The 14,654-nt window shown below is 43.2% G+C and overlaps 2 protein-coding genes across 3 annotated transcripts in view; both read right to left on the reverse strand.

Moving 5' to 3' along the window:
- Nucleotides 1-1,769: 1,769 nt before the first annotated feature.
- On the reverse strand, nt 1,770-8,226 carry LOC142499935 (uncharacterized). The gene is made up of 4 exons (XM_075609991.1): nt 8,219-8,226; nt 8,040-8,110; nt 5,496-5,608; nt 1,770-2,548 (listed from the first exon to the last, which is right to left on the reverse strand). Exons 1-4 carry the CDS (start codon nt 8,224-8,226, stop codon nt 1,874-1,876), a joined length of 867 nt encoding a protein of 288 aa, XP_075466106.1. The 3' UTR covers nt 1,770-1,873.
- Nucleotides 3,966-14,654, reverse strand: part of LOC142498856 (butyrophilin subfamily 2 member A1-like) — a 44,467-nt gene continuing 33,778 nt past the window's right edge. For both annotated transcript variants that reach the window (XM_075607457.1, XM_075607458.1), the window contains 3 exons: nt 12,075-12,095; nt 11,963-11,989; nt 3,966-8,751 (listed from right to left, as the gene is read on the reverse strand). In XM_075607457.1, the coding sequence (XP_075463572.1) occupies nt 8,240-8,751; nt 11,963-11,989; nt 12,075-12,095 (560 nt within the window). In that variant the 3' untranslated portion in view covers nt 3,966-8,239. The remainder of the gene's footprint in view (nt 8,752-11,962; nt 11,990-12,074; nt 12,096-14,654) is intronic.

Consider the following 14,654-nt stretch of genomic DNA (forward strand, 5'->3'; position numbering starts at 1 on the left):
CCAAGAGTCAAACACCCACCCCCCCCCCCCACACCCACTTTCTCTGTCACGAACTCTCCCTCTCTGTCTCTCTTTCAACCACACTCCTGTCTTATCTTAACTGCCCTATACCTACACCGAAATAACCTATACTGCTTTCTTCCAGATCTGACTCTCAAGCTTCCCACTGGAGATATCAGAATTCCCCCCTCACCCAGACAGGTAGGGAACACCCCAGTCCAATACTGAATCCCCCCCAGACCTTATGTCACATAGGATGTAGCATTGGGTATCTTTGTCTTTTGTTGAAAATATTAAAATAAACAGATTGCATTGTAATGTTTTTTTTCCGTATTAACAATAACAAGAAAACTGTTAAGTCAAAGTTGCGGGCGAAAAAAATAATTTCCGTGGTAGGTGCGCTATGGGTGGGGGAGGGCCCTGCTCCTTTCATTTGTCCTGGGCCCCATGATTTCTGTTGGCAGACCTGCAGACACACCTCCTCCTTACCGTTGATCCAGAAGATGGGCGTAACTTCCGGCACTTGTGCAGGGGGTGGGGCCTCCACGGGAGGCAGCCAGGCAGCAGGGGAGAGAAGCCCAATGCAGAAGGGGAGAGCTGTGGCCAAGCAGGCAACAGAGGCCTGGCAGCCGGATGTAGATGTTGGGCCCGACCTCTTGCCGGACCCAACTTCCAGTGCTGGCCCCCCCCTGCCGGGCCCAGGATAGTTGTCCTGCCTCTCCGCCCCCTTTTGGCGACCCAGTGTCTCCCTCCCCCTCTGCTCCGATAACATAATCAGCCGTACTGGAAAGTATGTATGTATATCTTTATTTGTATACTGTAGCGTCTAAAGTGTACTCGGCGTTTCACAAAGAATACAGTACAGGGAATTATAATAATACCATAAGCGCAGCAAAATCAGTCATATGCAAAGCTACTTCAAAGCATTCTGTATTGTAATTAGAATAATACAGGCAAGAATATAATCTATATTTAATGCTAATACACTACCGACACACTTTATCACACTGCGGCCAGATCCGCAAGCCGGGAGATTTCCCGGCTTGCTAGTGGCCGCCCCTCGGCGTGCCGCGCGTCACCGACGCGCGGTCACGCGTCATCGGGAGCCTGCGCCCCCTGCACGCGCGTCCAGGGCTCCCCGAGGGAGCCCTGGTGTCCCGCGATCGCGGGACGGCGGCAGGGGGTTCCGGGGGACCCGGCGGACCCGGCAGCGGGAGGGAGAGCGCCCCGATCGGAGGGCGCTCTTCCGCTGCTTCGGCGCGCGCCCGTCACCCTCCGGCGCGCGCCAGGATACTGCTGCGGCCAAGAACGGGCAAATGCTCGAATAAACTTGGCCGCAGCAGTACCTTTCTATGGTTATGGTAACCTCTACAGGATCTCCATGGTAAGCACCACGCATACTGGCATGTAGGGCTCTTCTTATATATCGATAATATATATTAGTTTCTAAGTCCTGTGGGAAAATGACTTGTGCAATACTGGACTGCCCATGCCTTGGTCCGTTTATTCGAAGTTGTATATTAATATATCTGACTCCATCAAGCACAAACGTGCCCTGTAAATCAAGTCGCATTGAATTGAAGTTATATATTGTACCACATGTACAACCAAAACAAGTGTTTGCATTTATCATGACACGAGAAGCTTATAAAAAAACAGTTCTCGTGAAGGCCGGGTGAGCCGAGGTTCCCCAACAGCTGTTAGAACCGTTATACGTCTATTTCCAGAGTCGTTTATTCTACAAACCTCTTCCTTTTTTTCTATTTTTATTACATAGGTCATAGCTACATCAATTATCTGGGGTTATTATGCAAAGCTACTTCAAAGCATTCTGTATTGTAATTATATTAATCCAGGAAAATATCATCTGGATTTAATGCGAATACCTTTCTATGGTTATGGTAACCTTTACAGGATCTCCATGGTAAGCACCACGCATACTGATCTGTAGGGCTCTTCTTATATATCGATAATAGTTTTTAATGTCCAAGTCCTGTCGGGAAATGACTTGTGCAATACTGGACTGCCCATGCCTTGGTCCGTTTATTTGAAGTTGTATATTAATATACCTGACTCCGTTACGCACAAAGGTGCCCTGTAAATCAATTCGTATTGCATTTGTACTAAATATTGTACCACTTGCACAACCAAAACAAGTATTTGCATTTATCATGTTAATGACACGAGAAGCTTCCATAAACTGTTCTCGTGAAGGCCGGGTGAGCCGAGGTTCCCCAACAGCTGTTAGAACCGTTATACGTCTATTTCCAGAGTCGTTTATTCTACAGATCTCTTCCTCTTGTCCTTGAGCCTGACGTTTTCTGCGGTGTGGCAGGTAAATTGGTTTATCACAGTCGCTAATTATTCTCCCACAGTAATCCCAATTCCAATGAAACATGTTTTTAGCCATGTAACACCAGTTGTATGTTTCATCATGCCATCCACACGGGTGATCTTTTGGGCATGGCTCTCCCTTTGTGGTTACGTCATTGGCTGGAGAACAGTAATCTTTAGAACCGGTCTTAAAATAACATAGAAAATTATTTGCCTGAAGAACACAGATATCTCAAAAAAATCCTGTCTTGCACCATTGATAAGTGTATCCCTTAGCCTGACAGGGAGTTTTGCACAATACTGTATGTTTCTGTAATCATAGCCTTCCCGTGGGGAGCAGAAGCCCCACCCTATATACCCATAACTTTGCTGCTCCATGCCTGTTTCATGCACGTCTCTTGACAAAACCACAGGGAGAGTCAGAGAGAGAGAGAGAGTCAGAGAGAGAGAGAGAGAGAGAGTCAGAGAGAGAGAGAGAGAGAGAGAGAGAGTCAGAGAGAGAGAGAGTCAGAGAGAGAGAGAGTCAGAGAGAGAGAGAGTCAGAGAGAGAGAGAGTCAGAGAGAGAGAGAGAGAGAGAGAGAGTCAGAGAGAGAGAGAGAGAGAGAGAGAGAGTCAGAGAGAGAGAGAGTCAGAGAGAGACAGAGAGAGTCAGAGAGAGACAGAGAGAGTCAGAGAGAGAGAGAGAGTCAGAGAGAGAGAGCGTCAGAGAGAGAGAGAGAGAGAGAGAGTCAGAGAGAGAGAGTCAGAGAGAGATAGAGAGTCAGAGAGAGATAGAGAGTCACAGAGAGAGAGAGAGAGAGAGATAGAGAGTCACAGAGAGAGAGAGAGAGAGAGAGAGAGTCAGAGAGAGAGAGAGAGTCAGAGAGAGAGAGAGAGTCAGAGAGAGAGAGAGAGAGTCAGAGAGAGAGAGAGAGTCAGAGAGAGAGAGAGAGTCAGAGAGAGAGAGAGTCAGAGAGAGAGAGAGAGTCAGAGAGAGAGAGAGTCAGAGAGAGAGAGAGTCAGAGAGAGAGAGAGAGAGAGTCAGAGAGAGTCAGAGAGAGAGAGCGTCAGAGAGAGAGAGAGAGAGAGAGAGAGAGAGAGTCAGAGATAGAGAGTCAGAGAGAGATAGAGAGTCAGAGAGAGATAGAGAGTCACAGAGAGAGAGAGAGAGAGAGAGAGAGAGAGAGAGAGAGAGAGAGAGAGAGAGAGTCAGAGTCAGAGAGAGAGAGAGAGAGAGAGAGAGAGAGAGAGAGAGAGAGAGTCAGAGAGAGAGAGAGAGAGAGAGAGAGAGAGAGAGAGAGAGAGTCAGAGAGAGAGAGAGTCAGAGAGAGAGAGAGAGAGTCAGAGAGAGAGAGAGTCAGAGAGAGAGAGAGAGAGTCAGAGAGAGAGAGTCAGAGAGAGAGAGAGAGAGAGTCAGAGAGAGAGAGAGTCAGAGAGAGAGAGAGAGTCAGAGAGAGAGAGAGTCAGAGAGAGAGTCAGAGAGAGAGAGAGAGTCAGAGTGAGAGTCAGAGTCAGAGAGAGAGTCAGAGAGAGAGTCAGCGAGATATTTGAGTATAAATACATAGGTGCTGAATAAAATAAAATGCATTTATATTTCACAAGTAATCCAAAACAAGTGTGTGCAGCGCACAACATGAGAGAGAAGCAGGTCTGACCAAAAAATGAAGCTTTATTGGGAGCACATAAAATGGAGGGTAGTAGCCCTTCTACGCGTTTCGTGCAGGCTATGCACTTTATCAAGAAGTTCCACATCATAGTACATAGCCTCAGTAAAACAGAAACTGTGGCGCTTCCCGGATACAGTCAATTAGAACAGTCAATACAAACGCACAAATACCGTAAATAGAAAAAGGGGATGCAGTGATACAAAATAAATATGTAATAATACTGTCCCTGGGTAGCAGAGATGCAGCTCAACCCGATGAAGAATCTCCCTGGATCCTTGAGGTAAGGGATGGAACAGGTATGGGGAGCGCAAACCGTAAAAATAAAGAATATACAGAACAGATATCAGTAGAATGCTGAGAAAGAAAAATTGCACAAAAGCGCACAAGGGATGGAGTTAGTATTATTTATTAAAACAAACACATAGATAGCTGAGAGGATCCAACCCCTCCTCAGCTCAAAAGGTAAAATGCCCAGATATTAAAACCATACATATGGTCTCTAAACATAGAATATCCTAAGACAATAAAACACATACAACAAAAGACAGTCAATGTAAAAATAAACAAAGAAAGTACTGACAGCCCAAGGGGATTTAAATAAAAACCGCCATGGAGGACTATAATACCGCTGACAGGGGGAGACGAACACTTACACTAAGGCAAAGGTGGGGGTCCACGGATGACCGCACAAGATCCGGATCGCGGCACCAGGGAAGATGAAACAGCCACCACTAGAGCCTCAGGCAGGCTCCGTCTCAGCCTCTCAGCAAACACGCGCAGGATGACCTGTCGTGACCTCTACGCGTTTCGCACCACGTGCTTCGTCAGGAGGTCACGTACAGCGTCATCCGCGCGTATTTATAGAAGGAAGGGAATCAGTAAGGACGGCCCCCTCAGACGCCAAACCTAACGCCCTTAGAATGGCAGCTAAATACTTCAAGTGATGCTACCTCTTTCCCTAACGGTGTCACGTGTTGCGGTAGTCACTCCCCTGGACTGAAGACGGTATGAATGCTGTATATAACAATAAATGTTTAAAGCATGCAACAGACCATGCGCATTTGGGAGTAATGTGGGTGAACACAAATATTGATTAACCCTCTGTGGGGTGTCTAGAACCCGTAGTAATGTTCAATATACACTATATAGTGAGAGAGATGGTGATGTATCTATTAGATATATATAGATAACCAACTCACACGGCCATGTGTGAGTCCCCACACGAAGAAGTGTCTTTCATAGGTTCTCCTTGTACCTTGCAGTGGCTGCCCCAGTGAGCGTGCAGACAGAGGGGTGATGATATACAAATAAAAATAGTGACTCACACGGCCATGTGTGAGTCAATACCCATAGGTGGTATCTTTACACATCTGTGTCTCCTGAGTCTGTCACTCCACAGGGCGTCCTAACACTCGTAGTGGGCGCAGTCCCACAAAGACGTCCAGAAGGATAGGGGTTACAAAATGTAGCACACTTTATTAAAGTAAACAAAAAAGATATAAAACACCACTCACATGGCGAGTGGCTTTGCTGGTTCTCTGGTCCTCATTCGTCCTCGCAGTGACGCTGGATGCCGCGTCCGGCAGCAGAGAGGGAATGCAGAGGTACGAGAGTACGGAGTCCTGTACTGTCCAAAATGCTCCACGTTCAGCAGGCTACGCGTTTCGCACAAATAGCGTGCTTTGTCATACCTCTGCAGTTCCCTCTCTGCTGCTGGCACGGACTGTACACAATGGTGCACTTAGAATTTTGCAAGCACAGTGAGTCCCTGATAAATGTATATCTGCTGGTATTCATCTCAAGTGTCATTTCTTATTCATAGTTTTATTGTGAAACAGTCAGAACATAGAGCATGGAAAAGTTTATTAAAAGTAATAGTTATTTAAAAAAAAAAAATATGGATTTCCTAAGAAACCATTGTATCACCTGAGGATAGAAACCAAAAGCAAGAAAAGAGGAGGGCTATCACCAAACGCCCTGCGTGTTTAATTATTAGAGATGTCTCTATACAGTACAATACAGTATTTACAATAGAAAGGAGGGAACCTGCAATCAAGGAAAATAACAAGTAGATATCAGAATATGCCATTTACTGTATATATGCAAAAAAGCAAACACTGTGTACTATGTGTACACCCACAACAGGTACCACAATGAGCGCTTAGACAATACAACACCACAATGATAGCAACAGGACAAAATGCAATAAATAAAATACTTATCTAAGCTCACGGAAAAAGTGCACAAAATATAAAAAGGGGGTGCTGCTAAAAAGGACGGGTAACACTGGGTTAGGCAAAACAAAAAAGCTACAAAAGCACACAAAGAAATCAACAGAATACTGTAAAGGAAAACTAATACTAAAACCAGGGGGGAGAACCCCATCTTCAGATCCGTTCCCAAAGGTTCTAAGCCACCGCCGTACTTCCCTTATGGGGCCACCTATGTGAATACCCAGTATTTGTTGAAATGTTTTCCCTGTTCACTGATGTTTTTAAGCTGTATGTTATTCCCAAAGAATGAGCCCAAACCCTAAATGAATATGGCTGCTATGTCTCATCTCAGACCAAACTTGGGTAGGAACCCACCAATTGATCGTCCTCGCCGCCTACAGGGCCCAGCTTTTGCGCGTGGCCCACGAGATCCTGCTAGCTGGTCACCAAGTGGTTAACCGCACAAAACCCAGTCTGACTCCTAATGTCTACTGGTTGGGGGTGGCACAGTCGGTGGCAACTTTCTGCCGTGCCTTTGACCTGCCAGAGATTAGGCAGACACGGCAATCAGGTGACAGCCCCTCTGCAACCGCTACTGGCCATCGGGATTACTCTTCCAGCAGGTGGCAGTGGATTGTATAGTGCATCCTGATCGCCAGTCAAAAGGTACCCCAAAGTGATAGCGCTCTCTTCCACAGATTCGCACAATGTAGCAGGGCGCTTATATTTCTGCTAGGGTAGGTTCCCCTAGCAAGATATTGAATGATCAAGGGACGCAGTGCATGTCGGAACTGCTCCAATGTCTCTTCTCTAAGTGCGGGGTAAAACAACTTTACACTGCCCACTACCATCTTCAAATGAATGGACTGTGTGAGCTAACCCCTTGATTGCTGAAAAAGCTCAGGGCATTCCTCATCCCCGAGCACAGAATAGATAAATGGTTAAAAACTAGTCTTTTTTTTTTAATGATGTAGACAAACCGGAGTGTCCTTTTTTTAATAAAATAATCTAACTAGTTGTACCACAAATTCCACCTTTAATATACAGCAAAGAGGGAATACTGAAGATAGGACGATTTCCAGTCGGAATAATAAAGATGCTATATTGTCTATATAAAAATATAGTCAGCATATAACTAGTTAAAATAAGTAATTCAGTATTAAGTTAGGTATTATATTGGACAATTATTAGCTTCCTCTGCAAAGATAAGAAGGTATAAATCAGCCTGAAGAAAGGCAGGTGCAGAAATGTTTTATGTGACTTAAGAACTATGTTATTTTATTAATTTCCATTTGTATGAAACTTGGTATGTTTAATGTCTGCTGAGCTGAATATTATAGGCTCATGAGTTTGGAATCAAAGTTTAGTTAAATAGTTACTTAGTGACAGATCAAAGACGGTTTTGTAAATAAAAGTAAATATTGCTTAATGAAGAAACTTTGTTCTAATGTTGATGATTGACTGAGAACGTTGGTCCGACAGCAAGAAAAACAGGTGATTGCTATGTTAAGACTGGTTAAGGTACTGTAGATGTATAAAGATTGCATTTGAATTGATAGAATTCAGAACCATTTAACATCAACCAAGCTAAGGATTCTCCCTCTCTATAACTCAATTCTATGCGCCTGAACGATGTAACGGACTGAGATGAGGCTGTAAAAGATGTGTTCTATTTGTCTCTGAATAAATTGAGAAAAGAACCGGACCGTGGACTATTTGATATATATTGAAAGGTGGGACATTTATTTGCACCCATCTGAGCTAAATGTACAAATACCTACAGTATGACGGTACATACATGTTTGTCACACATTCACAAGTGGGTGCTCATTTGCATGTCACTACCCAGAATCCTTATCTGCTGCTCAAACCCCCATACGGCCTGACACCGGGGTGCATGGAGCAGGTCTGGGGACCTGTGAGAGACATGCAGACACACGCATGGGTATTGTATCCTTATTCTACTTTGTACAGTGGAGGGCTTTGGCCACTGTTTTACTCACCATAACCTACTGTAATTGTACCTGGTCATCTTTAATATATTTTTATAACTTAATTTCTAATCCTTCGTACCATACATTAAAGAAAGGATAGATTTTCTCTGTAAAAGTGTCATTAAAAGTATAAATAAGTTTCATGGTATCCACATTAAAAAATGTTAGCTGCCCCTCTTCATAGTCCAGATAAACCCCCATCCTCCTGGCTCTGTCCCGAATAGGTACGTGCGTGCTGTATGGTGCAGTAAGAGCCTGGTATTGATCTCTACCCAACCTCATGGCCCAGATACCTTCTTTAGGTGACAGTCTGATCCAGCCCTTCTTTCTCACAGACTCTTTCGCTGCTCCTAAATCCCAGCCTCCCCCATCCAGTAGCACCTCAGCCTCCCAATAGTGTCTCCCTGCTGTGAATCCCTCTGATCCCAGGACACAGGGATTGGTAGTAAATCTCTCAGGGTTGTCAGGCAGGTCCTGTTCTATGCTGCCATGCTGCACGTGTCTTAGATCCTCAGACAGGATGAGAAGGGGATGAGCTGTTTCAGGGTCCAGACTAACAGGAACTGCACAGAGAACATTAAGACATTGTCAGTGGAGGAGTCCAGCAGGGCACATAATGTGTAAGACTAGACTTTAGTGCAGAGTGTTGCTGGCTGTATGGTAGAGAGTAGAAATACCCTTCATAAATAAATCACGACTGCATGTGACATATTTCTGAAGTGTATTGCTACTGTTTTATAATGTGGCGCATACGCTAATATTCTGCGCTTATTAAAAAAAGACTTGCGCCACCATTCAGGTGACAGAGAAAATTAACGCAGAAAACAGTCAAGTAACAAAAGCCAGACACTTAATAGACCTGCACCAATATGCAAATGTGACTCCGCCCCTAACGCCGGCAGATCCGAAAATAGCGCAACTAAGATTAATACACGGAGGCTACCTGGTGCAGGTATATTCCAGTCCGAGTTGCGACGGTATAATAACTATGCGCCAACATTTTACCTTTAACACACAGAGCCCGGAGCTACACACTGGATGGACGCATGTCTTTGTTCAAACTCATCTACTATGTAACAGAAGACACACTGATTTATACAATGATTTGCTCAACTTTTCATATACACTCAAACAGCTACAAAGATGCACACAGGCCCATACATGCCATTATATGGAGATAGGCAATACTGGGGTCTTTATTTTGGAATGTGAGGTTCTGGTTGGTTCTGATTTCAAATATTATTTACAACCAAAACCAGAACACCAGGGCAAATACCCATCTCTTTGTCTTTCTCTCCATATCTTTTTTTAAAGATATTTTACTGTAGATTTCTTTTTATTTTTTTATTTTTAATGATTTGATGCTATTTTAGCATTTTCTTGCTCATCTGAAGCTCTTCTCACAATTTGGTAAATAGCCAAACAAATCATGTTTTGGCAAAAACTCAGAACCAAAATCCAAACACAAAAGTGTTTTAGACCCTAATTGAGCCACATGTGCTGAAGCAGGGATATTCTTAAAGCCTGACCTGTTGGTGGCCCTTGAGGACTGGAGTTGGCCGCTCCCGATACACTGTGTCTGTTGCCTACTACACCAAGTCCTTATGTATACCTGTACATCTGGCTCAGTCATTATGCCTGCACCACCTGTGCTGAAGCTGCTTTATCGCCAATACCTGGCCGTGGTTGCAGAGGAGTGGGGTTGGGCACCCCTGGATTAAGGGGTTACATGTGGGTGATTGGAGCCCTGTTACTAAAATCTTACACGTTTAAATATTTTTAAATCATGTTTTAGGTTAGTTTGTGAACATGGTGAGCTGAGACGTGGGAGAGGCTTGATTTGTCGTTGCGCCCTTTAGTTCGATGTCACTATGTATGCATCGAGAGTTTGCCCGGGAAAAGCCCCCTCCATCTCCCCTAACCTGAGCTTTTAAGGACACGGTGAGATAAGGGTAAAGAAAACACGTGATTGACAAACACTTCCCCCCATTCAGAGACCCTGTAGGGAGAATTAAGTTAATTTTCTTTCTGATGGCCTAGGCATGCAGGGGGTTAACTTTGGGCATGTAATGGGTTATGTTTAAATGTCTACTGTTGCTGTAATAATGCTTACATAGTCTAAAACTTCCAGTACAGCTCAACCCCGTTATAGCGCGATCCGCTATAACGCGGATCCGCAGATATAGCGCTGTTTGAGCATGGACTCCGAATTAAAAAAAAAATTATAATAAAATAATTAAAAAAAAAAATTTTTTGCACACTGCATACACTGCATACACTGCATACACTGCATACACTGCACACACACAGCACACTGTATACACACACTGCATACACTCACTGCACACACTCACAGCACACTGCACACTCACTGCACACTCTCAAAGCACACTGCACACACTCACAGAACACTGCACACACTCACAGCACACTGCACACACTCACAGCACACTGCATACACACACAGCACACACACACACAACACACAACACACACACACACAACACACACAACACACACAACACACACACACAACACACAAAACACACCACACACACACAGCCCCCCCTACCTTTGGTGTCACAGCCCACCTTTGGGGGCATCGTGGGGGCTGCTGGGGGGGGGGTGGAACAGTACAAGGCTGGGGGATCGGCGCAAGGCTGGGGGGGTCGGTGCGGGGATCGGCACGAGGCTGTGGGGGCGGGGCGGGGATCAGTGCGAGGCTGGAGGGGGGAATAGGTGGGGGAGATCGGTGCGAGGCTGGAGGGGGGAATAGGTGGGGAGGGGATCGGTGCGAGCCTGGAGGATAGTTGCGGAGATCTGTGGTTGGATGGTGCGGAGCTGCTGAGGGGAGTGCAGGGAATGCTGGGAGAACTACAGTGGCTGCTAGGGGACATGTAGGGCTGCCGGCGCCTCACTCCACCCCCTCCTCCCTCCTCCTCCCGATCGGGCGCGAGGCGGCCATTTTTTTTTAAATTAGCGCAATATAACGGAGGACCGCGCTATAACGGAGTTGAGTTGTATATAGTTTATTGTGAGTTTCACTTGCTCTTTTCTGTACTGCTTAAGCTTAGGAAAGGCTTCTTCTTTTACCGTGGCTGACTTAGTTACGTTTCGTTACTGTCACTCAAATGGTTAAACTTCCAGTGAGTGTGTTGTTGGTGACATCGCTAAGGGAGGCCCCTTCCGTTCCCTGAGATGAGTATATAAGCTTTATCTTGGGAGCAGGGGAGCAGACCCTCACCCGTGCCAGACCTAACGGAGAGTTTGTTTGGTTTTGTGCTCAGGACACGTGAACACAGAAATATATCTACCAGGCACCTGCGAGATGATGGGGGTCCCCTGGCTGACTATGTGTGGTATCCTGACTGCTAACACTGTCCGCAGCTAAGTATTTCAATAAACAATATTTGACTAACAAATGGTGCGGGCGTGTCCGTGTGTGTACTCGTGGGTGATCTCAACAATCCGAACAAGCACAAGCATTTCAATCAGTATCACTGAATAAGTATTTCCTGTCAGCACCGTCCCCTAAGTAATACAATATACAGTATATTTAGTTTCCAGAGAAACAAAAAAAGCCAAATATTTGCTTTTAGCATGGTTAGATTTGTGTAAGGAATTAAATTGTTTCCAAAACAAGGCATTAGTACTGTACAGCAGGATGCATCAGACCTTCACTTAAGTATTGAATTGATGCCTGTCTCTTCATGCGATAGATTAAAAGCACAGACGACATGATATTTTGGCCAGGGTCAGTACTTCTGTACATACCTTTGTAGCTGTAACGTTTTCTCCACTCTGAAACAAACACATGAAGTGATCAAAACTCAACAAAGATAGACAACAAGATTGTGGTAATGATGATAAACTCTGCGCTACTCACCCATTTCTGCCGAAAGATTCTCTGGTGAGAGGAAAAAAAATGAACACCATATAAATGTAACAAGAAGCTTCCATCACCTCATTGTAAGTACTTGTTGATTGGTTGCAGGTAGTGATACCTTTCATAGGACCAAACTTGAGGAGTTTTCATAGATTAAAATATTGTGTCCAGAGCAGGGGTGGCTAACTCCAGTCCTCAAATGCCACCACCAGGTTTTCCAGATATCCCTGCTTCAGCACAGATTGCTCAGTCAAAAGACTGGGCCATCTGTGCTGAAGCAGGGATATTCTGAAAACCTGACCTGTTGGTAACTCTTGGGGACTGGAGCTGGCTACCTCTGATCCAGAGCTTTTAAAACGTCAACAGTCTCCTCGAGTGCAGATACGCGCATGTACAAAAGCTGCGTACAATATAACTATTCATGTTGGTTCCCTAAGCGGCATCACAACCTGCAAATAATCCCCCCTTCCCTATGATCAATACGGCTTCTAGAACTTTGAATTACTTGATGAAACATCAATTGATTAGAAAATAAATGTATAACAGATTGAAAGTACAATTTACAATGGATATCTATGAACATGTAGATCACAACCCTAAATAAACAAGTATCCGTGTTAACATTGTGACATTATTAGGGAAATACACTAACAATTATTTGTAGGAAAATCTAGTTAGATTATATATTATAATCTAATATGCAATAATAAATTGTTTAGTTCGACACAACTGCTCCTAATATTCAATATACTCTCGGTCCATGGTAGCTGCTACAGTCTTATAAGCCCACCTCATTCTATGACAGAGCCACTTGTGCTGAAGCTGGGATATCCTAAAAACCTGACCTGTTGCAGGGTCTTGCTGACTGGAGTTGAGCCCCCCTATTCTACGTGGTCCCTTATTCTGCCTGTTTTCACAAGTGCGGGACCTAGAGAGATATCCACTCTATATACTACAGTTATTGCTGTACATATTCTGCTCAGTGTGTATATATTATTCCGTTCTCCTGTGGTCTCTGACAAGTTAAAAACACATTAACTTAAATGCCATTACTTTAAATTGGATGCACTACTGTAGGTATTTTCAGCTTTAAACCTTTTTTTAACACTATACCCCAATCACTAGGTGCTGGTTGAAACACAGCAGGGATTAGTTCTAGTATAGCAATTTTGTAATGTATGTTCAAAGCCAATGCAGTTCATGATTATACCTTTGTATGTCTTACTAAGAATAAAAAAACAACTGTGACATTATAAACAGAAAAATCCATAATATTCATAAGCCTAACAGTCTTGTACGAGAATCCCTTTCACTGATATTAAATTTCATGCAAGTGAATTTTTTTCTCAGATTCCATTTTATTTACTGTATTATAAATTCTTTGAGCATCTCTATTGTAAAATATTGTGCACACGGTTATTTGTATAACAAAATATATATACATATATATATAGTGAATAAATGAGAACAAGGCACTCCGTCAGGTAGATCAAGGTGGGTGCAAATCCTGTATGAACAAAATAGGCAATACGATAGTTGTCAAAAAAAATTGTATTTAGTGAGACATCATATCAAATCCAGGATATGATGTCTCACTAAATACAATTTTTTTTGACAACCTCGTGGAGTGCTGCCTCTGATATTTGCTCACTATGTTATATAAAATCATTTAACATAGCCATATTATATATATATATATATATATATATATATATATATATATATATATATATATATATATATATATATATATATAATAATACTGAGTTAAGTTATGGTGAGTAAAAAAAGTGACAAAAACCCTCCACAGGAAAGCAAATATGCAAATATAGCTGTATGCTCATCTGCATGTCTTAGGCAGGTCTGCAACCCCGCCTTTCCCCATTATCACCCAGCATACAGCACTTCCACTGCAGCAAGGGATTCTGGGAAATGACATGCAAATGAGCACACAGTGTCACTTTTTGCCTCAATAACCATTTTTAACATGGTTCCCTATAGGCTTAAGCTTGCTGCATGGTCACAGCTTTGAGCACAGCCAGGGTTAAGGTGCATACCCAGAAAACCACCCACAGACAGCTGTTTCAACCTTGATGGGTCTCATCAGTGTGGGGTTGATTTTACTGGGATGCAAGAGAGGCTTATGGGATAGGCCAAACCATAATACTGAGTTAAGTTATGGTGAGTAAAAAAAGTGACAAAAACCCTCCACAGGAAAGCAAATATGCAAATATAGCTGTATGCATATATATATATATATATATATATATATATATATATATATGCAATACGATATTATATTTATATATATATATTTATATTATATTATATTTATTTATATATATATAAAATCATTTAACATAGCCATATTTACCAAGTATTATTAACTTAAGCCATAGGTCACCCTACAAACAAACTTTTCACCATGTGTTCAAATTAAATTATTTGTACTGTATTATGTGTTATTTATATGATTACCACGTGTATAACTACTGTGATGCGCTATTTACATTAATAGCGCTATATAAATAAAGACATACATACACACACAAAATTTATGTGAACTATTGCAGTCGTTGA

This window comes from Ascaphus truei, chromosome 7, assembly GCF_040206685.1.
Source record: "Ascaphus truei isolate aAscTru1 chromosome 7, aAscTru1.hap1, whole genome shotgun sequence".
Classification (NCBI taxonomy): Eukaryota; Metazoa; Chordata; class Amphibia; order Anura; family Ascaphidae; genus Ascaphus; species Ascaphus truei.